The sequence below is a fragment of the Aptenodytes patagonicus genome, chromosome 16 (assembly GCF_965638725.1).
Source record: "Aptenodytes patagonicus chromosome 16, bAptPat1.pri.cur, whole genome shotgun sequence".
Lineage (NCBI taxonomy): Eukaryota > Metazoa > Chordata > Aves > Sphenisciformes > Spheniscidae > Aptenodytes > Aptenodytes patagonicus.
The window spans coordinates 3,366,735-3,391,957 of record NC_134964.1 but is presented as its reverse complement, the minus strand read 5'-3'; the positions used below and the strand labels follow the sequence as shown (position 1 = coordinate 3,391,957).

The 25,223-nt window shown below is 41.8% G+C and overlaps 2 protein-coding genes across 3 annotated transcripts; both read left to right on the top strand.

The window, feature by feature from the left end:
- The first annotated feature begins 2,067 nt into the window (after positions 1 to 2,067).
- UTP6 (UTP6 small subunit processome component) lies at positions 2,068 to 13,926 on the top strand. The gene is made up of 19 exons (XM_076353728.1): positions 2,068 to 2,186; positions 2,296 to 2,380; positions 3,005 to 3,046; positions 3,136 to 3,228; positions 3,879 to 3,926; positions 4,732 to 4,795; positions 5,344 to 5,462; positions 6,063 to 6,140; positions 6,536 to 6,617; positions 7,854 to 7,935; positions 8,564 to 8,745; positions 9,595 to 9,674; positions 10,383 to 10,460; positions 10,633 to 10,812; positions 11,539 to 11,619; positions 12,463 to 12,572; positions 12,659 to 12,725; positions 13,024 to 13,096; positions 13,668 to 13,926. The coding sequence occupies exons 1-19, from the start codon at positions 2,095 to 2,097 to the stop codon at positions 13,823 to 13,825; spliced, it is 1,794 nt and encodes a 597-aa protein (XP_076209843.1). The 5' UTR covers positions 2,068 to 2,094; the 3' UTR covers positions 13,826 to 13,926.
- Positions 13,927 to 15,947: 2,021 nt separating this feature from the next.
- COPRS (coordinator of PRMT5 and differentiation stimulator) lies at positions 15,948 to 20,545 on the top strand. 2 transcript variants are annotated; one of them, XM_076353747.1, is made up of 4 exons: positions 15,948 to 16,006; positions 16,873 to 16,960; positions 17,527 to 17,784; positions 19,864 to 20,545. In XM_076353747.1, the coding sequence occupies exons 1-4, from the start codon at positions 15,974 to 15,976 to the stop codon at positions 20,031 to 20,033; spliced, it is 549 nt and encodes a 182-aa protein (XP_076209862.1). In that variant the 5' UTR covers positions 15,948 to 15,973; the 3' UTR covers positions 20,034 to 20,545. The 2 variants fall into 2 exon arrangements, with proteins under 2 accessions (XP_076209862.1, XP_076209863.1); XM_076353748.1 differs by lacking the exon at positions 15,948 to 16,006 and adding an exon at positions 16,366 to 16,372.
- The last annotated feature ends 4,678 nt before the right edge of the window (positions 20,546 to 25,223 follow it).

The window sequence follows — 25,223 nt, the reverse complement described above, 5'->3', positions numbered from 1 at the left end:
ATTTCCCAGAGGTTTCCAGGTAATGACTGATATCTACCTTTTAAGCTTTGAACTCCTACGCTGCATGTGGTGTTCTCACTTACATGTTGTGATCTAAGTGCACCATGACAGGTGAGCTCTAAATACAGAGTGCTTTTATAGTATAAAATCATGCAATCAGATGCAGAAATATCAAAATAAATAAAGTTGAACAATCAAGTGTAGTAATTGCAATCACATTCTTGCTTAGCGATTCAGTATGCTAATGCTACTTCTCATGACCAGTGTAGTTAGTCCTCCTTACGTACTGTTTTAGTGAAGTCTGTGGACTTGCACGAGAATCACTCTGAGCTGGTGCATCTCAAAAAAAGTCAAACCCAATATAATTAATAAGTGTTACTGATGATCATTAATAATATTCTTACACCACCACTTTGAGGAGGATTACCTGTTGTGCTGCTTTCCTGAAAGCTGAACTCAATGGGAGGTGAACTCACTGAAATTTAGTTCCTGAGAGGTTGAAGGCTTTGCCTCACGAGTGGGGTTGCCTTGCGCTGGGATGGCTCTGCTGATCCCCCCTCCGCCCCTCCAGCCGTCCTTGCTGTGGGAAGTTCTTCCTTCCGCTGCAGGGATGGCTTAACTGCTCTGAGGCAGCCGCTGGATTTTGCCAATTCTATTGTGAATATTGTGAGGTGAATTGATAGCACTGTAATATGCAAAACCATAGTCTGTGGCAGTTCGGTGTAGGACATGGGAGCCTCCAGGGTGGACAGCGTACGTCGGGAGCTGCTGTTGTCCTTGCGAGGTAGGTATGTGGTCCCTTTGCATGAGACAGCTGCGATTCAGAGCTGCCTCAGCCACCGAGCTCTGAACTCGGTAGTCTGTAGTTCTTGGTCTTGTGACTGTATGGTGCCTCTCCATTTCCTGGCAGCTTTCCTGTTTGATCACTTCTTGGAAAATTGTGTCACTATTTCCTGCCAGAGTGAGAAGTTGCTAAACCCCTCCCACTAAGAATTCGTTTGGGTTTTTTTTAATTGGCGCCCAATGTTGAGAAAAACCACCATGAATCCAAGCCATAGCAGGTGAAAAAAATGTCCACTGTTCTTGATAGTTCTTGCAGAGTGTTCTGTCTTACGTGCGTTTCTAACAGAAGTCAATTGCTCAGGTTCTCGCTCTCTACTCGGCGATGCTTTTTAAGCCGCTCTACTATAATAAAAGGAAAAGATCACCCACAGCTTTTTTTGGCTATTATATATGAAGAAGGCCATGCCAGAAGTCCTCTTGCCCTTAGTCCACTGCCTCTTCCCCCTGTGCTTTTTCAGAGAAACAGCTCCTGCCTTTTCCTCCAGGAGGGAGTAATCGTCGCAACAGGGCAGAGCAGGTTTGAAGGTGTGGTTCCATCTCTGACCAGCTCAGTGATGGCAGTGACAACTCAAAGCATAAGCAGAAGATACTGCTGGGGATAATATGTATTTAACGCAACTCTCTCAAAAAAAATTATCTCCCACCTCCATGTTTTTGATTTCCTGGGACTGCCCTCATTTAAGAAACAGAAATTTACCGTCACCTGGTTTTATTGTTAATTTTCTCAGAAGAAAGGTGCCATGTGAGAGGGGAAGAGCCATTTATCCCATGAGGAATCCTACCAGAAAGCAACGTGCTCGCAGTGGTTCTGGGCTGATGTCCCCGCACCCAAGCCTGGGTCGATGTCACACATCATCTTTGGGTGGAGAAGACGCCACGTAAGAGCACCCAGCAGTTTTGCGGTTCTTGAGGCGTTAAAGCTCATCTCTCTTCCCTGCCCTCGAGACCTCCTTACCCACAGGGCTCTTCCCACCCCAAAGCCATTACATTTGGAACCGGTTTCCAGTCTGAGCGGTCACCGGGGCGCTCGTACTTGGTGCCTTCGCGTCCCGGGCTCGCCTTGCTCGGTTTTTGCCGTTTACCGCCCGGGCCCCGGCGGCCGCGCCAGGGGGCGAGGGGGCGGCGGGGCCGCCAGGGGGCGGCAGAGCGGCGCGGCGCCGGAAGGCGGCGGGCGGGGCGGCCGGAACTGGCGGCGGGGCGGGCCGGGCCGGGCGCACGCGTGAGGGCCCCCCACCCCCGGCCGCTGGCGCCATGGCGGAGCGCATCGAGCAGCGGCTGGAGGACCGCGTCCCGGAGCTGGAGCAGCTGGAGCGGGTCGGGCTGTTCACGCGAAGGGAGATCAGGTGAGGTGGGGCGGGGGCCGCGGCGGCGGGACCGGGCGGGCGGCGAGGGGCGGCGAGCGCACGCGGCGCGGCCGGGCTTGCTCCGGTCGCTGATTTCCCCTTCCCGCAGGGCCGTCCTGAGGAAGGCCTCGGCTCTGGAGTACAAAATACAGCGGAGAGCACTTCGGAAGGAGGATTTTATTAATTATATTCAGGTAGGCTTTACTGATCAGGAGAGCGTGCTAACTCACGTCGTCGATCCGGCTCAGTTAGAAGTTAAGTGATTTCGTAGTTACCCACGTAGGAAACCGGCTGCTGCTTGAGGCCTCTCCTCACCTGGCCCGTGGCGTTCGCTCGTGAGAGGTTTATTGTCATAGGCTCTTTATTAAGGCACACCAGATCGCGAAGCGTAGCTGGCAGTTAGTGCCTGAGTTTGGGGTGAGAGAGTCGTCTTTCTTGCTGTGACTTTGTCCTGTAGTTTCTTCTCTCTCCAGGGATGCAGAGACCCCAGTTCCCTGATGCGCTGTGCAAATTGTAATTAAGTGTAATTTTTTTTTTTTTTGTGGCGTTAGAAGTTTGGCTTGTGCATTACGATTCTAGGAATATGTGGGGTGCTAGCAGCTCAAGTCTGAAATATCATGTGCAATACAAGTACTCCAGCTTACTTTCAGTCAGCCTTAGAAATGTAGTGATCTGGCCAAAAAATTGTTGCTTATGTTTTCCTGGATTTAATTTTTATTGTCCACCTGACTAGCTATAAAAAACTTGATCTGTATTTTTTTCGTTACTGTTATGTGTCTCCTCATTTGCTTTAAAATGTTTTTTTCTCCCCATTCTAGTATGAAATTAATCTGCTGGAACTGATCAAGAAAAGAAGAGCAGTAAGTTTATCAATTATTTAGAGTGCAAAATACTTTATGCCAAATTTTCTGTTGCAATAAAATTAATACTTTTTTTTTTTTCCTTCTAGCGCATTGGATATTCATTTAAGAAGGATGAAATTGAGAACTCTATTCTGCATAGAGTCCATAGCCTCTTCAACCGTGCTACAGGAAAATGGAAAGTAAGTAAGTTTATTTGTACTGATAGGTTGAAAAATGGTCTTTTGGTATGTAAAAATTATCTAGATATCATTACCACCAGATAGTTGCAATAATACAGAAGAATGTAATAGAAAAACTAAGTGGACGTTTGGTCTTACAGTTAGCAGTAGCCTAGAAATAGATCATTCGTGTCAGATAGACGTTTTTTGTACACAAACAATATTATGTCCTTTCTGAGTTACTAGTCCTCAACTATCTTGAGACAAGTATTGCCATGTGAGTTTGGTCTTTCTGCTTGCAAGGACTAGAAGCAGAATGAAAAAACTTTCAGCTGCTTTAAGGGAAGATTGTCTTGATACATTTAATGGTAAAACCTAAACGAGGTGCCTAGGAACCGTTACAGTGAGCTCTCTGTTGGGTTCAGTGTAACACAGATTTGATTGGAGAGGCTGAGAGGGTGTGTCTTGAGATGGGAGGGTTGGTTTTCTTTGGATGTTTTGCAGGAATTTGAAGATCTGGGGGGAAAAAAAGGGAATTTAAGATTCAAAATTCCTTCTCTCTGCATGCCAAGTCGTCGTATCAAGGGCATATCGTTTGCCTATCAATGTGCAAGTGACTTTGTGCTTGTCTTATTGTAAGGTTGATTCTTTCCCCCTTGCATTTCCAACAGGAAGATGTCCAGCTTTGGCTTTCACATGTTGCATTTTGCAAGCAGTGGGTGAGTTTTCAAAATGCTAATCTTACCTGATTTGAGATACTGGATTGGTGTTTAATCAGGCATCTGGAACTTGAATTACAAGATAGGGGTACAAACTTCACTGCCACATGCTGTAATGCTGAAATAATTTTGATAGTATTATTGGAGCTGCCTGGGATTTTCACTGATGTATGTAAGTGTAGAATTTGACTCAGAATGAATTAGTATGAAATTTGATGCTTGCAGGTGGCAAAGGTGAGGCTGATTGCATTGAATCTGGAGTACCATTTGGTTTGGGAGAATCATAATATTGGTTATACCTTCTCTGGAATGAATGGATCACCTGTCTGTGAAATGTGATTTTGTTCCAAACATTTCTTATAGTGGATATGCTGAAAAGTATAATTCTGGCAATTCTGTACTTTGTAAACTTACCTGTGCAAGTCTTCACATTATTATTAGCATTCGGTCATTGTCCTTCCTGTACTGAAGAAGGCGACCTTGTCATAGTAATGCAAGTGGCTAAATAAAAATGCAGTCTTTACCTCAAAAGTGGTCAGTGAGACTATGGATTTGTGACTTAGGCAACGTTTGTGTTAGCTATGTAGTTCAGAAAGGTTTGAGTTAACTATGCTAATCTAGTCTGGTAACATTTGAAAGCTGGTCAGTATTGAACAAATACGAGAAACTACCGAAGATAAGGTAGCAGAGAATTGTCTTTTCCAGTACAACTGCATTACAACTTGTATCCTTTCATAAAGAAACTTTGGTGCTGGTGGCTCAGTTCAGTACTAGAGTGGGTAAAGCAAAACTTCTTCTTTTACAGAATGCAAAACATCAGCTTAGTAAGGTGTTTTCTTCCATGTTGGCCATTCATCCCAATAAACCAGGTAAATAAAACAACAGCGAGTGCTGTATAAATGACCGAGTATAGATTGTATAGCATTGGTTTAAGTTCTTACAGATCTCAGTTCAAGCTATTGGGGTAAAAGTTCCTACTCTCTTTTCTTTGCCTTGCTGTACTTCAGAGAGAAGGGCTCTGACAGGGATTGTGCTGAGCAATCGAAAGGTGATGTGAAGTAGGAGTCCCCATGGTCTGAATGACCATTTCCCAGGTAGACTGGGGACTAGGTAAATGTTTGAGAGGTAGGAGATGTTGAATACTCATGGCTGCTTTTTGGCTTTTAAAGACATCGTTGTACATCATTGGATCTGTAGCTATACCAGATTAAACTTCCTGGATCTGCTTAGCTTTTAGTCCTTTAGGTTTTACATGGGAGATAATCAGTCTCATTCCATTGCTGAGCTCATGGTTTATGTTGGGGTGGGGACATCAAACAAAAACAAACTGCATCCTGGAGAGTAGCTTCAAAATGGGTTCTCATGACCATCCACTTGCTTTGCCTTAAAATGAATTTATTTGTATCATCTGTTGCAGCACTGTGGATTATGGCAGCAAAATGGGAAATGGAGACACAACTCTCATCAGAAAGTGCTAGGCACTTGTTCCTTCGTGCTTTACGCTTCCATCCAGAGTGCCCAAAACTTTATCAAGAAGTGAGTTCCTGGTTTTCTTCTACAATCAGTTATTTGATCGATCAGAGCAAATCAGTCCAGCATATTGTTCAGATCAGTCTGAGAAAACTGGAAAAAACTTGTTTCCCCATCAGTGGGGAAATGTTGTCAAAAAGATTTAAAAAAAAAAAAAAGTACTTTGTACTGGTAGCATTTATCAGTTGTTTAGCAAATCATGTATTTATGTATGCAGAGTGAGGATTGTACACTGTTTATTGATAAACGTGTCAGAATTCCCTTTTAAAGTACTGTAAGCTCTGCTAGGACATAGTTCTCTGGATTAGATCTGGCATCCCTAGCCTTTGCTAGAGAACGTGGTTTTCTTTGAGGGCAAGTTAGGGTTTAAAGAATGACTGGGAAGTAGTAATTTCTACATGTGGGAAATTTCTGAGTAAATATGTAGGGCAGATAGCTATATGCACAAACCTTTAAAAAACAAGGCGCTTGGACATATGTCGGATATTGGCAAAGTCCTGATTTGTAGCTCCTGGGGTAGAGCTTGTTTTACCACATTTGTGGACTTAATGTTTTATGATTTATCCCCACCCCCAAAATAACATAATTTTATTCTCTCTCTCACAGTATTTCAGAATGGAGCTGATGCATGCTGAAAAACAGAGGAAGGAAAAGAAAGAATTTGAACAAGCAAAGATGGACTTGGTAGGTCAGCTAAACTTACTTAAGAGATACTGTCTGCTTGTGTATCACACATTTGAATGCATAGTTTCAAGGGATCTATATTAATGGTTTGAGAACAGCTTAGAGAAAGCTTTTGTCCCTGTCCTGTGCCTGAGTTAAGCTTTTCAAGTGTTGGCTGATGCTCAGCTCAAATACTTCATACGTTGATTTTTCTTTGCATTTGTAAAGTCTTTTGTTACATCCCCCAGTTTGAAAGTTAATAGTAATTTCTGGAAAGGAATAGTTAAACTTAACTATCTCTTATTTCTTTATAGTTGACTTGTGCAAATTAGGTAAAGATAGATGAAGAAAAACACTAGTATCTTCTTCTGATGTTTATTTCAATTTTTTCAATGATGTTATGCTTGATATTGCAGGGGGAATTCAGTTATTCTGAAGAGATTCTCAGTGGGGAAATGGCTCGCATAATCTACAGGGATGCTGCTCAGAAAATTAAAGGTAATTTAACATTTCTTGTACTTATTCAATAGGAAAATTGTCACCTTTAACTCAGCTCTCCAGTAGGTAATACAGATAGACTTAGCTCCAGTGTACACACTAAGATAGTTTCAACTACACCGTTTCTTCAGTAGAACCTAGATAATGCCAAAGTATAAATTAATAGCACTGATAATTCTGATTTCATAACTGTTCTGCAGGCTGACACCTCTTCCAGTACAACAGCTTTTGGGCTGAAGTGGCATAGGTGCTGAGCTGACAGTCTCAAAACTTGTTTGTTTGTTTAAAAAACAAAGGGAGGACAGCTCAGAATTACCTTTTTTGCTTTGTTATTTACTGAACATTAGATCACAACTAATTAGCTAGCACTAGTGACAGAGAAGTAAGAATTCAGACTAATAATGAAACAGGTTAGATTATTTTAAATTAACCAGGCTTGGTAAAATTCACCCATTTTATTGAGAGAATTGGGTAAATTAACTGCAAAGTAGTAGCAGGTGTCTTTGAGAAACCATGATAGATGGGGATATTTTGGAAGACAATGGGCAAAATATAATAACAGCATTGAAAAGTAGAGGGGGGAAAAAGGACATTAGAGGAAATGACAAAGAGTTGGCTGAATTTAAATTTGTGGAGAAATACTGGAATAAATAGGTATACAAATGATTTGTAAGCACCTAAAAATAAGGAGGTGAGTAATGGCTGATACAGATTCGCAGTGAACTAATTATGTCAAGTCGTGTCACTTAGCATTCTCAGAGGTAAGTTACAGAGATACAAGATGGATGGATATAATTCATTGACATGTACTGTGTGCAGCTTTGGAGAGGTCTGTCCCAAGTGTGGAGCCTTCTGTGTTTTCATGGCAGAGTCAAATGAAAGAGTAGAGGAGGTGCTGATTAAATTTGCGAGTGGAACCAAGCTGGAAGGATCTGTAAGCATGTCAGGACAGGACTAGTTTATCACTTTGAGTCTGGAATGTCCTGCCTCTCATGGCCTTTTTTTGTAACTGGTTAACACGAAGTCGTGAAGAATATGGTCAGACAATCAGCATCCTAACATAGGGCTTATCATATGGGTGGAACACTGAGATTTATAGAAAAGAAAGGGGTATCTATCTAGGCACTTAAATGTTATCTGTGTCTTGACAAAAGCTTGCAAAGATACAGAAATGCAAAGTGTGCAATGGATGTAATACTCCACTTGATAGTTTTTTTTCCTCTTCTTGAAACGTAGGTGTTGAGTTCCATCTGGCTGTGCTTTCTATTGCAAAGCTTTTTGATTTTACCCAAGATTTGCAAAAAGAAATTCTTGAAAGGTGAGGTGCTTTATGTTCTGTTTTGTTGGTTTTTTTATTTATTTTGTTTTTTAAGAAACTTGTTCTCATAACTTCTCTAATTTATAGTGGGTTGACATGTTGACTAAAGGCTGTTCCTCTAGGGAAATAGAGTGTTAAGGCCTATGGGAAATCCTTTAAGAAAAACAAAACATGAGGCAAGCATGCTCTTTAGAAAAGGATACTTGTATCTAACTTCAGAAAAAGGCTTTGAGAAGCTGCTAAGAAAAAATTAGATAAAATACAGTTGCTGCTGAATAATTACTACACTTAGTTTCTGTAAATTTACTGCAGGAACTGCAGTACTCCCAGTGTACTTTGTGGTTCTTTTGCATCTTTAGTTTCTTCAGTTGTTCCTCTCTCGAAAGAAAGATCTCTCTCGAAAGCTTCCTGTCTAGTTCATGCTATTACTGGAGAATATCCATATTAAATAAAAAACCAAAATAGGCTAATATTTTGTCTTTCTCTTGTGGAAAGGTAAAATGTTTTTTCTCTGGCATTTGGTTACTTAGAAATTAAGTACATTTGTATACCGATATAACAACCCTTCTAAACATACCTGCAAAAGAAGAATGGCGGTTGAGGGGTATTACAGACGTGGTGTGTTTAGTTTGCAGACCAAGTATGCTGATGATCCTCTTACATGGGACTACATGGCCCGTTGTGAGCTGGAGCTGGGGTCCCTGCAGTCCACAGAACACACCACAAAACAGATGAAAGTATCTGAAATGACCCAGAGAGAGGAACGGTGCTGTGCAGTCTTTGAAGAGGCTGTGAGAGCAGTCCCAACAGGTGAAACGTTCTGCCTGCATTTCAACATTTTTTCCTGGTACTTTAGCATAATGTATACTGTGAAAGTTTTGAAGTAGATGTTTGCAGGCTCTACCATACCTAAGAGAAAGCAAGCAGTTTTTAGGTGCTATCTTCTTGGGATCTATTTTATGTGTTATTTGGGTTATTTTCCAATGCGTTTATGTTCTCGAAGGAGCTGCTTAACTGAAAGTTCTTTTTATTGCTTGTTTGCTTTTATTAATGTGACTTAACCGATGAGGAGAATAGAAGCCCACAGATGAATAGAGGTTTGGGAATTGTAAATAGAGAAAATTTCCTAAAGAAAGGAAACCTGTAGAACTCGGGTATATTGCTGGTTAGCTGTGGGTAAGCAATGTTTTTGATTTGCCAGTGGAGTGGATATCCAACTTCAACATCTGGCATTGTCCTTACTCTCAAAGGAGGCTATCAAGGGACTATCTGCGGAGTGGACTTAAACTTGCTGCTTATACAGTCTTTGAAGTCAGGCAGACAAAGAAGGATTTTCTTGACTGCCTGTGAGTGTCCTCACTCTTGCAGGCCCATTGAAAACTACAGGCACTGAACATTAATTGTGACAGCGTGCGCTGAAGCCTCAGCTGAAGCAAGAGCTTGATGCTCTTTAGAAAGAGTTACTGTCTGCAGCTTATACTGGGAAGCCATTTTTAAATGTTAATGTTATAAATGTAGGGCCTCTTTTATAATACAACATTTTAAAACAAAGTTGGCATTAACACTTAGTGCTTGGATTCTCTGCATTCCTTAAAGATAAATATTTGTGCTTACTCTTGTGATTCTGTAAAGTGTGATATTATGCCTTTGATTCTACAGAGGACATGTGGAAATGCTACATCACTTTTTGCTTGGAGAGATATAACAGGAAAACCAACAGTGAAGAATTAAAGCAAAAGGTAAAAGCTTATTAGGAAATTGTAGTAACAAATCATCCCTATTTTTACTGACTTCTGTAATCTATCAGACAAGGAGCAAATATATTTTGACATTTTATCCGAAGTACTTACCTGCGGCCATCACTAAAAATCATTTAGTCTTCATCTGAGGGGATCACTTTTACTGTCAGGCTCACATGTGGCCTGCCTGAACATGAACAACTTGGGCATAAACCGGCCTTGTCAGTGAAGTACAGTGTCCTCTTTGGATGGAAGTTAAGAATGCAAACTTGTTAATGTTCCCTGATAGTCCTGCAAACCTGTGCTTGTTCAAAGAAAAGGATGAATTAAAATGACTCTTGCAAATAAGTCTGAGTAAAGTGTGGTGCTGGCATGTGGGCACCTTAATTATGCATCTGTGCTTGAGTGTGACTCAGTGAATTAACTATTCGTCCTGTGCAGTTTGGTTCCCTTTTAATACAGTGAAAATACATTGCTATGTTGTTCTTTTGCTCTTTAAGGAAGAAGTGTAATTCAAATGCTCAAATTTCCCCTTTATCTTGGAATGTATGCAGGTACCTAAAGCATTAGATCTGTAGCTTTTATTGAATTTCAGTGACATGTTGATACACTAATCCACTGGGCTTCTGACATATACCAGATGCTGGGGTCTGGTATATGCCGGAATAATGCTTATTTTCTTTACTTTTTCTTCTCTGTTGGTTCTAGAGGCTGGAGAGGACACTGAGTGTGTTCCACAAAACCCATGAATCCAGTTTGCTGCCAGAAGCTCTCTATAAGCAGTGGGTAAGAGTTGACACAGAAAAAATAGATTGTGAGACTGTTCTGCATTGCTTGTGTGCCTATCTTTACCATTTTGCATAGATAGAAAGGTGGGCAATATTTTGATCAAGGCCTTGCTTTTTAACAAGGTATTACAAATCTCTTGTGGTGATGAGCTGTATCTGCTGGGTTTTAGGTTCAGCTATTACTGGAGTCCAACCTCTTTGAGACGGCTACAGAGGTGGCAGAAGCTGCAACTAAGTGCTTCAGCCTGTCAGTGGAAATGTGGCAGATGAGGCTGCAGGTGCTGATCCAACTGAAGAGTGATGCTGTGACCCAGTGTTTTGAAGAAGCCATTAAGCATGTGAAATCTAAGGTCTGTGCTGGCTTTATGGACTTGCATGCGTTAGTCTTAGACAGGAAGCCTCTGATACTTACTTGAGGTTTTTTTTCCTTTACAAGGCATTCAAAGTCCCTAACCATTTTTAAGGTCAAAAATAAGAACTTGACATTTCACATGCACATTGCATTCAGGAGCATTAGGGAATTGCAAATTCACTTCATATTCACAGTTTTAAAGTCTGAATGCTCACAGGTGACATTTTGCATACTCTTCTAGCAGTCAGCTGGTATTCTTTGTGTCTTACTTGAAAAATGTGTTTCCTTTTCACTGCCCTGATACATTGTTTGCGTGTGTGGTATTTCAAGCCTTGAATTAGCTATGTGCTCTCTTACTGTTCTATTTCAAACCCTGGGCACAAGGAGTGAGGAGGGGAAACAAGGAGGTGATTGTTTCTTTCCTCCTTGCTGTTCTCGGAAGTTACATTTGTACTGCAGTGTTCGGTGATGCAGAAGAACTTGTCTCTCATCCCTGGCAACGTGTCTTGCAGCTGTCCAGCTGAGTAGTATTTGTCCTGTAAGTGAGGAAGGAAACAAGAAGTGATTTCAGTGTGCAGTCCAAAGTTGTCTTTCTAAGAGCTATGCCTAAAGGACATTTTTTTATGGCAGCTGTAATACAGAACCTGGTGGATGTGTTGCTGTCTGTTTCTGTAAATCGGGGTCACTGTATTTCAGTTATTTGATTTATCTGCTTACCTTGCAGGGCACTTTGCCATTATGGAGCCTCTGGGTGGAATGGAGTGAAGGCACAAACAGCAAGGAAGACACAGAAGCTCTCTACCGGGTACTTAGCTAATAGAAATCTACTTTTTGTGACAGTGTGTAAATAAAGAGGAACAATGTGTGTGGATGGAACATGTAACAATGCTTTATACTGCAGTTCCTTCATGGATGTCTTGATAGCAAAGAATTTCAAGTAAAACTGTGTATGTTACCAAAAGTCAGCTGGATGTAGGCTCATAAGCACAAATGTTGTCCCCATGCTTCTAAGATATCTAGATGTTTGTAAGCACAACCAATGATGGACTCTTACTTTTCTTTTACCTTGTGGTCTAGAATTTTTGCTCTATTTTCAGATGTCTATCTGAACATGGAAAAAAGAATTTTCCAATCTGTGTGAAAACATCAACCTTGTTACAGAAAACTCAAGAACAAAACGGGGACTTTAATCTCACTGTAAATTCTCTAAATAGCTTAGGGCAAAATATTTCTTCTTTGCCTGGCACGTTGGTTCCCTGCCCACCCCCACCCGCCCCCATTTACAACATGTATTTCAGGTGGAAGCTTGAATTCAGTTGTTTGCAGAGGGTTTCACAATGCTCTACATGAAGGATATTGGGGAAATGCCAGTTGCCAGCTGTATGGAATATTGGATGAGATGTATTTTAGGTTACAACTAATATTTTAATTTGAAAAATACTGCATGTGTTACCTAATGCTGTCTTTCAGACATGATTTGGGATGCTTTTGGCCAGTACTTTGTCTCACTTAGGAGATCTGCTTTATGTCAGATGCCTAATTAGGGAGAAGGTACTATTTGGTTTCTTCTCCCTTGCTGCCTTTTAATTGTAGCTTATGTGGTTGGTTTGGTTTTTGTTTTTGTTTTTTTTTCCTTTTAAACTTGCAGAGATCCTTACATGCCACAACTCCTGCTGAATCTGTGACGATGAAAGAAAAGTATCTTGACTGGACTTACAGAAATGGTGGTTATAAGAAAGTTAAAAGAGTCTTTACCAGGTGACAAATAAAACCTTCAAACACGATTGTTCTAGGGCACATGTTAAAAGGTTTGAAGTCTAACGTTACTTATGTTTTTACTTCAGCCTGTGTGAAAATCGTCCATTTTCACTTGACTTCTTCAGGAAGATGATCCAAATAGAAAAGGAGCAAGTAAGTTGTTGAATATCCAGTTAGTGCCTTGTATTTGTAAAATACACTTCTAACTTTCAATTTAAATAGGAAGCAGAGGGCTTATGAGTAGTGTCATTAATTTGTGATCAGTTCATATTTGTCTTCTAAAGTTGATTCATAGCATGTAATACAAAACCAAGTTCCATGGTAACTAATCTTTGGCAGTGTGTGTGTGCCCGTGTAATTACCATGACTCTTTTTCTTTGTAAGAATCTAATGAAGCTGCAGATTCACTTCTGTACAAAATAAATGGCCTTTTAATACCTTCCTTTGTTAGGAATCCTGCAAAATGCTTCATCTGAGAGAATACTATGAACGTGCCTTGAGAGAGTTTGGTTCAACAAATTCTGGTAAGGGGATTTTATTTATTTATTTATTCATTCATTGAGTGCTGCCTCTTTTATTTCCATCCATTTCAAAAGGTAGCTGTTTGTTCTGCCCTTGTGATTGCGGTCATGCAGAGTAGAGCTTATTTCTTCTGTGCCATTAAGTGCATGACACTCTGCAGCGACCCTTCACTTTCAGTCCAGGGTCGTTGTTCACAGTGAGATGGCTGCAGCAGAACTACTAGCAAATAAGGTTTTGACACTGGCTGGCACAGGAGATGCGTATCACCTTTCATTTGGATTTGCGAACAGTCTGGAGCTATGTTTTTATAATCAAGATTTCTGCAGTATTCCTTTTAAGAAAGTAAACGGCTCAATTATTGCTGCATTATTTCTTAAGACATCACTGTTGCAGCTGGGAATAGAACCCAGGCTTTTGGTCATCAAGGGGCAGGGGGTTGTAATTTCACAAAATAAACCTCATTGCGTTAACATCATGGACACTTGCAAAAAGAGAGTTTCTAGGTTAGGTTTGGTATGTTTGTTAAGTAATATCCAATAAAATCTAAACAGAACGTCTATTTTTCTTTTAAAGACCTCTGGCTGGATTATATCAAAGAGGAGCTAAGTCACCCCCAAGGCAAACCAGAAAACTGTGGGAGCATTCACTGGCGAGCTATGAAGATATTGCAGGGAGACCTGGTGGAAGACTTTGTTTCCAAATACACTTTATTGCAAACTGGACATTTATGAAAAACTATAAATAGCTACAACATGACAGTGTGGATTTTTTTTTAACTTCTTTGTACAAAGGTAAATATGTGCCTGGATCATATTAAAGTGTACCTTCTTTACATTCTTGCCTGTGAGGAAAAAACCAATCATGTGCCCCATTGCAGTTTTCTAGTGTTGCTTCTGCCACTGGCAAGTTCAAGTGCACAGTTAGAGGAGAAAGCAAAGGCGTCTCTGAGGGTGTTCTTCGTTGAGACTTCTGAGAGCAAACTTGTCCTCCTGCCTAAACATTCAGATGGAATAGTCATAATGCATCAGCTTTTACACTCTGGAAAGCTAATACTATAGCACATAAATGCAAAAAAACCCCCCAAAACCCATGGAAATGACACCTGTGGGAGATCTTCGTATCTTAGTAAGTTGAATAATGAAAAATGGAACACTGGAGAAACAATCTGTAAAATGATGGTATTTATTGTTTCCTAGCCTTGAAGTCATCTGTAATCCTCTTTTCAAAAACAAAACCACCTCTGCAACCACCTTGCATTGGTGTTTGCATCCAAAGCTGTAATTCTGAGAGTGACTATGAAATGCAGAGGTGAGCTGAGATCTGTTACAGATGTCCCTGATGTGACAGTAGAAAGTTCTGATCAACAACTTTCTGACCACAATGCCTGAAAAATGGGTAACAGTTTTTTGAGACAGTGCTATCCTTGGCTGTTTGCAGAGCCACACTTTCCCATGTCAAACCCATTAAATCAGCATAAATGCTATCCTCAGACCAACAGAGGATACCTAGGGAAAGTACAGGAATATGCAGCAATGTTCCTTTATCTAACTGCCCAGTGACTGGTGATATAATGACAATACAGAGAAATATTTCTTTGAAGATTTTTTGCACAAGTAGAAACTGCAGCTTCTCTCAAGCAACAAATTCCAGTAACTTTTGACTAGCTAGAAACAAGGTTTGGAGCAACAGCCTGTTAAGATTGCTGCTTCTGTGACATCTGAAGTATGTCCTGCTTTGTCTTTCCCAAGCTTTTATTTAGTCAGGCTATCTTCTATCTCCCCACTAGTTCTCAGCTGTCTCATGTCTGGCATCATGCTTTCCCCCCAGTAATCACTCCTCTTATACCGTCTGCCCTTTGTTATGTTACTCCCTCCCCTGAATCACTTGTCTTGCTTCTTCAGTTGCACAACAAAAAGCTTTTAAGTGCAAAGTTTGGGTTTGGGGGATTTTTTTGTTTGTTTTGTTTTTTTAAAGTCCAGCAAAGCTGGTAACTCCTACCATTTCTGAAGGTGGGCCCTTTTTCTTTACCTGTTCTGGTTCCTTACAGAACTGTGCCACTCACTTCATTACCTGCAGGACCTTTGAGTGAGATGCATTTCCTAAAAGCACGCTTAGCTGACAGCTGTTCATGAAGCACCTACCAAATCTGTTTCAGTACAGGTGCTTCCCATCTCTTAATGCTCTCTCTGAGCATGCTTCTAGAACGAGGCCTAAAGGGTATTGTTATCTTTTGGCAAGATTAAAAAGCCACAGAGCCTGGAAAGGCATTGATACTTTATTTACAACTATAAGTGTAAAGGTGTTTTCTTACAGCTTGTATGTCTGTATTTCTCTGCCTTTTTTCTCCAGTTGTTTTAATTGCTTATTTCTGCCCTCAAGTCAGACTGTTTTCCTCTCTCACTGGACACAATTTCCAGTAGCAATGAAAGAAGTCATGCATTATGCGTTCAAAAACCACAGGCAGCAGTAGTCTCTGCAGCTTGAGGGATGTGGGAGGTCGCAGCGTTGCACGCACCGACGCTGAAGCGGGAGAAACCGCCGCTCGCGCTGCGGGTGGAGGCTCCCGCGGCGCCTCATTGCCAGCCTCCTTCACGACCGGTGTCGCACCGAGCTCCGCGGTCAGCGGGTGCCGAGGCACAGCCATTACGTTCACCGGGTTCAGCAGCAGCCGCCCTTCCTCGGAGACCGCCCGCCTGACGGTGCCCGTGGCCGTCGGCCGCAGGCGCTGCCGCCGGCCGCGCCCGACGCTGAGGGGACGAGCGGCTCCAGCAGGGCGGGAAGGCGGGCGGGGACGGACGGACGGACGAACGTCTCCTCACGGCGGCGCCTCGCCCAGCCCCGCGGCTGCGCGCCCGGACCCTCCCTCAACGCCGGCCGGCATGGCACGGCTGGTGGCACCGCCGCCTCGGCAGGTGTGGTGGGTTCCTGTGGGGCGGGGAGCGGGGGTCGGGCAGGCTCACTTCCCCCGCACGGCCCGGGCGGGCAGCGGAGGCGGCGGGGCCTGCCGGTGTGGGCTTGCCCGAAGTACACGGCGCTCTGCCCTTGTTCGCCGGCCGCGACCCCTGTCAGGCCCTTCCCGGCGGTAGGCCCGGCGTCGGGCGTGCCGGGCTCGGCTCTGTGAGCACCTGGGAGCCTGGCTTCCTGCACCCACCGCCCTGGGCAGGGGCTGTCATTCAGCGAATTCGTCTTTGTTGTAGTGGACGTGGTGGGGATAACTCTCCTTTCCTCTCCCTCTGGGGACCATCAAACCAGTTGAGGTGTTGCCTTCCGCTCTCCAGGTGCGCGTCTGCCATCTTTCTCCAGCTCCTCAGGGCTGCTGGAGGGTCTGGCCCTCTCCTGTCTCCTTGGCATGTCAGCTGTCACAAAGTGGTTGATTCATAGTCTTTGGTGCTTGTACTCCTTCCACTCCTTGTGCCTTCATTACCTCTGCAGCTTTCACAGTCTGCTGCTGTTCCCGAATAGATGCATTTTGGGTCAGTTTTGGGACCCATTCCCAAAACGGTGGCAGCAGGATTATGGCCTTGAGTGAGGAGACTGGCTGTTCTGTGTTGGCTGCCGCCTGGGGTGACTGATGGCAGCAGCAGGATGAGCCATCCCTTGGCAGATTTGCTTTCTGAAGTGAAAGCCTGTCTGGTTTAAAACCTCTGATTCATCAGGGGAACAAAAAACCAGGTCAGGCTCAAGGGCTTAGAAACACTCAAATGCAGTAGAAGTTGCATGAGCCTCATTGGAGGAATCAATGAAAGGTGCTACTGGATTCTTTAAAACTGTCTTGTAGGTGATGGCTGCTGCCATTGAGTCTGCAAACTTTGAGGAGGAACAGCTTCCTAATAAGAGAGAAACTATGACCTGGAGGCCCAGAAAAGGTAAGCCTGAAATACTAGGACAAAACAAAGCAGACAGCAAGTAATGAAACTTACACTCTGCTTGAGGAAATACACTTAAAACTTTTTGGTGATGCATGGGAAATGCCTCTTCAGTTACTGCATTAAATTATTTCCTTGTAGATTTTTGTGTATGTCTAGGTGCAAGAGTAATTAATCAATGCTACAAAAGTCTTTTTTTTTTTTTTAAACCAGAGCTGTGGTTTTTCAACATACCTATTTTTTTTAAATACCAATAGGTGAATATGGTGAAACAAGACTGCTGGCTCCTTTGCCCTAGTTTAAAGAGTTATTTTCCAACAAGAGTCTGTGGAAAATCCTGACTTGGGCTAGTGTTGTGATGCAAGCCTATGTCCAATGTTCCCATGCATCTGAAACCTGAAGCAGCACTGTAGTGATATTACATATGTAAGAAACTGCGTGTATTATCATTAGATTAGTAGTCACAAAGTGCATTTGTATACCTGTCTGAATTACTGCATGCTAAGCATTTAATTGTTCCTGTTTAATTCCTAAGTATCTCTGTTGGCTCTTTCTATTGGTTTTAGAATGTTTGCTGAAGAATATTCCCAATGTTCTTGATAGTGAGTCTGAAGAAAGTGAATTCTCTGATATCTCTCACAATGAAAATGATGTCAGTGGCTCTCCTGTTGACTGTGTTCATCTACGTCCTGACCTGGAAGACTTGGGTGGTGAAGTCTCCAGTATGCCTGAGGCTGTAACTTTTCCAGAGCTGCAAACTGCTTCTGTGTACGAGGTGGAGGACTGGGATAAAGAATTGGAGGACTCTGAATGTAATCCTTATGGTGAGTACAAATTTACTTGTGCTTCATTTGAGTTTAGGATAGTATGTGATTGGAGGGAGGTGCTTTGCAGGAGAATGTTTAAATAACTCCACGTTCTATTTTGGGAAGCAATTCTTGTTGTTGTTGTTGACCTCATGGATTTGTAATGCATAGTTTTGTTGTCAAATACAGGATTTAAAGGCAGTGTTGTGAAGTTCACATGAAACTCTTGCTTGAGCAATTGAATTCTTAGGAAGTGGAATGTTAAAGGAGAAGAATTGTATGTGTGTATCGAGTTTCTCTGGAGAAGCTAGGTCTCAGTAGGGTATCTTTGTTATTCTGAAGCAGAAGAGAAAGGTACGTGGAGTGCAGGAATGTAACTTTTTTGTGAAAAGGAGTTCTTCCTTTCCTCCAAGAAAATTCATCCAGACACTACACTGTAACGTCCATCTACAACATGGAGTTCTTTGGAGGGGAGCACTACAAGCGCTTAGTCTCTGAGTGTGGTTTGTTGTTGCTTTTGCTGTAGGTTGTGTGTTTGTTTTTTTTTTTTGTGTGGGGCACGTTTTTTTGCTTGTTTGGTTTTTTTGAATCTTGATCCTCTTAAGTGGTTGTGCATGTGATCAGTCCCATGGACAAAGGTGGCACTGGATAGAAGCAGTTTCATCTGCGTCTTTAGAGTCGTATTAATCTTCCAGTTTGTAAACTGTTTTACAGTGACTCACGTGTTGAACTGAGAGTCTCAATCTTCCATTTTCCAGGCTGTACGTTAGGATAGAACAAGTGGATGGAGTTTAGCCAGCAGCGGTGACCTGCTGTGTCTTTGTTGACACAGAATAGTACCATTTCCATTTTCTTCTCATTAATGTATATCTTTTGTAATTAATGCAAACGCTCCTTTCCTTTTGTAATTAATACAAACACTCCTTTCTTTGCTTAGGAAATATCAATTCTCTGTTTATTTTAATTCCATAAATGGCTGTTGTATTCAAGTTCCATTGTTTGATAACAGAAGGAAGTAGGAAAGTTTTTGCAGCCTTCCTATAAAATCATTCTAATTTTAAAATGAAAATACAGTAGTGGTTTTTCACATTGGGTAATCTGAGAAAAAGACTGTTTCCTTTTCGGATGTTTCCCTCTCTTCCATCCTGGGCTTTCCTTTAAATCTCTCATCTGTTCAAATTTATGGAATGTGTTGAATTTTTTTTTTTACTGGAACTGTCACAAGTTCTCTTCTTTTCTTTTATTTAACTAACTGATCCCTACCTGTAGCTTATGCTCTTCAAATCCTCACAAACTAAGGAAGCTGTGATTATGGGATTGAGGTGCTTGTGAAGGATACTGAATACAAGTGTCTGAGTTGTTAACATGCTTGGTCGGTCATTTTATGGCTTTTTAAAAACTTTTAAAAAATGCTTGCTTTGATGGCTTGTTTGGCAGTACTATTGGAAGGCTGACGTGGATATACTCTGCTGGGTCCTCTGCTGCCCCATACTCTGGGCTTTTGATTTGCTCAGTGCTTTCAGTGTCTGCTGGCTAGAAATCCTTTGCTTCTGTTAAAGGACTTTGCCCTATTTTTGTGCTAGGTTGGTTAAATAACAGGCTTATTAGGCTTAATTCTAGCCTAGTGGAAATGTTGTTCAGAGCTCGTTTTTACAGGACCCCACCCTTCCATTCTGTCCAGTGACCCGATTCTTAAAGGGTTTGGAGTGCTCCTGATGGGGATGTAGTTACAGAGACAGTAGGAAGGGGGAAGAGAAATAAAAGTCATGGTTTCATGACCCTTTTATGCCTGGAGAAGACGTAGAAGAACTGCATGGATTGTAAGAGCTGGTGTTGGATGTTCTGAATCCAGGTATATCATTGAGCTTTTTGGAAAACTGTTTTGCCTCTGTGGCAAGGGCCTTCCTTAAAATGAAGACGTTGCCAAATTCAGCTTTCTGTTTGCTTTGTTTGTAGGTCTAATTCATGAGTGCTGGCAGATCAAATTGAAATACTTAACTGCAAGATGCTGTAGACCTGCAAAATAATCTGCTACACTATACTGCTAGTTTTCTAAGTATCTCCCATGGTTTAAATCTTTTCTTTGATCTTCTTTAGATGCTGGTGATCTCTACTGTGGAAGCTTTCAGGAAAATAATCTTTTGGCCTCATACTCATGGCGAGAGGATTCGTTTTACAACCCAGGCTGTCACCATGCAGCTTGCCTTGCTTTTACGCCACCAGTTAGAATGACTGAGGCTGGCCAGTTTGATGATGCTGATGAATGAGGTTGACCCTGGTCAGAACTAAGTTTGGCTTCTGAGTTGGATTATGTTCTTCACCGATTGAGTCATGTCAAGTCCTTTGGCTTGCTTGCAGAGTTCTGCATAAGGCCAGAAATGCTACACCATCTCCGAAGTTTTGCTTAGACTGCTTCTGAGCTGTTTGTAAATTGACCACGCTTGACCTTTGGAAAAGAGTGCAGGTGCTAGCTGTAAGGAGTCAATGCATTTCTGGACTTTTTGTTTGTATTATATAGATCTATGTTGTTGCTAATGAATTGCTTGAGAGGAAGTATTCAATTTCTAAACTTCAGCTTGTTTGCCAAGCTTTGCCAGTTTTGATATGCTGATCCCTGTGCGTCTATGTAACTTGTAGTTTTCTTTCATTTGATGCTGTCAAATTGGTTTGGATAGCTTTAAAAACTCTTTCTCCTTCCAGCTTCTCTGTTGTATTTCTATGTTGCAGTTTGTGATTCCGTATCTAATACTGGTGTTTATCAAAATTAGCCATGACAAATTCAGAATGAGTGGTTTTGGTTTTATTTTTATGTATCTCAGTATAAAGGAATTACAAATACGTGATACACATTTTGCAAATACACATGTGGACATACAGTAGGGCCTGCTGCATCCAATAGGAATGCTGGGTGCTTAAGACTGCCTCCCAGCAAAGGTTTCTCCGCATCAGACCTTCTTGTATATGGGCATATTATCTTCCAGCCTCACAGTTGTCTTTATAACATTCTCATGCGACATCAGACGTGTAATGACAAAGAAAATAGCTATGCTTATATAGTGTCTTGCAGCGTATAATCTCTGTGTCCTGCAAACAGTAGTGGATTAAGGTTCCTGATACTGCTGATATGTTTGGTTTTGTTGTTGTTTGTGTTGTGGCAAATGAGGAGATAGGAACACAAAATACCTCCATAAAGTCTCTAAGAGAATAGCTGGAACTAGAACCAGATCCTTTGTTTCCTTTAACTCCAAAGCAAAGGCAAGTTCTCAAATGAAGTATGTAAGTGGATTGAATGGCTGATCACTTGAATAACAATATCTTTAACTAATGCTCATATTTCATTAATCACTTATCTCTCAAGAACTTTTTGATGGCTTTGTGTTTTGACACTGATACTGGAGCACAGTACCCATGTTTGTTTATTCTCAGGCAAGGAGTTAACATTTACCACTGGGAGACTTTTTTTTTTTAAATCATCCAATGTATGAGACTGAAATAATTTACGCGTTAGTTTGGAAGGAGGAAGTGAATGACACAGTGATATTTGCTTAATCTTTTCCTTGAAAGCAGAGGAGCTTGGAAGAGTCTTTTCTTCTGGTACCTTGCAGTTCCTGGTTACGTCTTAGTACCTAACAAGCAATCAAAGTAAAGAGTGGAAGCCTGGTGTTGAGGTTGCAAGAAAGAGGGCCTGTTCTTTTATTCTTATATGATGGACTGATCTAGGGATTAGTATTTCCATCAAAACTTACTTTGGCATGCCTCCAGAAAGCACAGTCTAACAGACTGTTCTTTTCCTGCACGGCAAGAAAGCCCTAGCTGTGCTATCTAAGGCATTGGGGGTGGTTTTTTGTTCTGTGGACTGCTGTGTATCAGAGAGAGTGCAGCTCTTTGAGTCCTGCATTAGGCAGAACATGCACTTGACTCTGTGGCATAGAAGTGAGAATTGATTATGCCCAGCTTATCAAGTTTGGATATATAGTGGCTTCTTTCTCTAACTGAGAAAACAAGAATGATACTGTGAGCATAACTATAACTGACTCATCTACTGGAGTAAAATTGTTGATTTGCATTTATAAATGCAATATTAATAAATACAAATTGAGTACAGATTACTGTTGAAATAACAATGCACCAGTAAATTGTAAAAGTTCTTCTGAAAAAGCACAGATTATTTTGTGAGCCTGTTTATCACTTCCCAGGCTCCAGCTGTAGATGGCAATGCTCAACACTACCCTGCAGAGGGCAGCAAAAAATTGTCTACCCTGCTCAGCGTTTTTTCATCTGGCACTAAGTTTCATCAGCAAGTGTCAGATCCCCGGGCTGGATTTCTAACGTTGATAGCAATTTAGATCTGTGTTCTGCATAGCCCTGTTGTTCCCCGCTGAGACTGATTTCATGGCCCTGATTAGTTTCTCATTTTTTTTATTTCACTCTGAAGTTATACTTACTGGACTGAAAAATTTCTCCCATGGCTGAGAAAAGAACATCACTTGGCTTCAGGCTTTTTTTTTTTTTTTTTTTTTTTTACTATGCTTGTGGGAGATGTCCCATCATATTTAATAAAGATGAAACTAACAGAATTCTGTGGAAGCAAACCCGCCGCCTTTAGAATGGTTTTAAAAGGATAACCAAAAAGTCTTTACAACATTGATTAGGTTGGTTTTCTTCCTGTATGATTCCAAAATTCCATCAGTCCCAAAGTCTTCAAGCCATTTTCTATGCACTCTATAAATCAAGTTTGTTTTTCCATCCTGTACCTTTAATTGCAGTCAGCCTTGTCTATCTGGGCTGTCATGTTATTTGAGGAGAAACTGTCTTGAATGGCTGCCTTGCCGAGCTGTTTGTATTTTAAGTTATTGTAAACTTAAAAGATTTGTTTTCAGTTTCCCTTTTAGGTTAAAACTGACACCACCTCCACCAGCTTTGGAAAATATGGCATGAGGATTTTACAGCAGAGATGCATTGCACTCTCTAGAGATATGTTGGCAAATGTAACTTTATTCGCCTTGGCCCTGCTTGTTAGGGAAGGGGCTTAATGTAAAGCTTGATCTGAATACTCGTAAACTTCTGTGGGATTAGAAAACCAGATGCAGGCTTCTCAGAAAGCGTCTCCCTGGAAGGATTTGAAACCAAGCTCACGGATTCCAATGTTTCTGCACTACAGTGTGTTTCAAATTCCATTGTGAATCTTGCACTGAGCCTGTTTTGTGTTGACACAAGCGTACCATTCTAGGCAAGAATACGTTGCAATTAAAAACAACGTAAGGTAACACATGAGCCAACAATTCAAGCCAAGAGCGTCAACCCTTCAGCCTGCTGAAATTATTGTAGGGAAAAGAGTGCCATTGCAGGACCAAGATCGTAAATATTTTACACATACGAGAAACAGATTGGCAGTACATAAATCAGTTGGAAAATTTATCAGAAGTGTCAAAGATTTCTCAGTTAAATGCACATACATCTCTAACAAGATTTCCCCCTTCTATACCTACAATATAAGATACCATTCAAAGGACAGAAGGCTCTACTGCAGGTTAATATGCTTGCTGGGTTTATATCGTGGGGGAGGCTTAGTAGTGTGGCATGATATGGTGACTCAGAAGGAGACCTGGGTACAACTCTGAAGCTGCCCTTGCTTTTCTTCTCATTTCCCCTTTTTACAGGTAGAGATAATGATAACAGCCTGTTCGTAAAGTACTTCAAATTCTCTGAGCAAGTAATTTTGTCTGAATAATGATGTGTTTACAAAACCAAAACAAAACAGAGCTTTGCATTTTCTTTGAACAGGCCAGCAAAGAAACTAGAATTTGTTTTGGGTGTATCTCTTGTTTCCTTTGAGACCTACAGGGAATGATCTGCAAGAGGAAATAATTGAAGGAAATGTGTTCATATTTCCTGTTGATAAGGTACAGCATTTAATTCATACATCAGATTGAGATAGTGGTTTCTTGCTCTTATATAACCACAAAATCCAGCCCATTTTAGTGTCTTTTAAAGACACTACTACTTGACTTGTTGTTTTGTCCCATCTTTTAACTAGTGTGCTTTGGCTCTTAAGCTGAGAAAACGCCTCCACTGTTGAGGGGACTATGCGAATAATTTCACAGACTAAAGGAAAAATGCTGATGGCAGCAGCTCATCCTGACCATCTGCTGCTTCCAAGGACACAAGTGTAAATCCCATTGTAACAAAGGTCATTTTGTGAAGCTAGTGGGTAAGTCTCTGTAGGCACGGGGAAGGAACTTGTGATACTTACCCTCTGTGGTTCTGTATTGCAAACGTAGGCATCGGAGGCTCGAGTATTAGAGGATAAAATTGTGGTGGAGTTGTTAAGTCCTGGGAGTACCAGCTGCTCATAGCATAGCTTCCTAGCTTGGCAGAAGAAACTGTAACCTACTAAAAATGCTGCGAAGCACACAACCCTAATAATTGGTTTTAGTGATTGAAACAGCTTCCTTTAAGCATTTGGAATAGAACCTCAGCTGGTATAAACTCTTGCAGCTCATTACCCAAGCAGAATCTCTGTCACTGTATATCCCCCTATGCAATGCCTGCATCATCTCTGAGCTAAAACTCATGTTCAGTTGTTGTGGTTTAACTCCAGCCGGCAACTAATCACCACCCAGCCACTCGCTCACTCCCCCCTGGTGGGATGGGGGGGAGAATCAGAAGGGTAAAAGTGAGAAAACTCGTGGATTGAGATAAAGACAGTTTAATAGGTAAAGCAAAAGCTGCGCAGGCAAGCAAAGCAAAACCAGGAATTCATTCACTCCTTCGCATCGGCAGGCAGGTGTTCAGCCATCTCCAGGAAAGCAGGGCTCCATCACGCGTAATGGTGACTTGGGAAGACAAACGCCATCACTCCAAACGTCCCCCCCTTCCTCCTTCTTCCCCCAGCTTTATGTGCTGAGCATGACGCCATATGGTGTGGGATATCCCTTGGGTCAGTTGGGGTCAGCTGTCCCGGCTGTGTCCCCTCCCAAATCCTTGTGCACCCCCAGCCTCCTCGCTGGTGGGGTGGGGTGAGAGGCAGAAAAGGCCTTGACTCTGTGTCAGCACTGCTCAGCAGTAATGAAAACATCCCTGTGTTATCAACACTGTTTCCAGCACAAATCCAAACCGTAGCCCCATAGTAGCTACTGTGAAGAAAATTAACTCTATCTCAGCCAAAACCAGCACATGGTGTTTCATTATTGCTGTGGATTTTAGTTCTTAATATAACGGGCTTTCTTTAAATTCATTGTAACTCTACTGACCTTCACAGACCAAAAAACATGAATGTGTCTCAATGTCTGTCTTTGTTTCTTTGCAGGTTGTTTTTTTGTTGTTTTTTTTCCCCCCCCATATTGAGGATAGCTAATTTCAGGAAATGTAGCAGAAATCAGCCTAGGAAAGTTAACTTCTTATAATTCAGCAAGTCTTGATTCTCTGGCCTGAATGATTTTAATCAAACCTTTTCT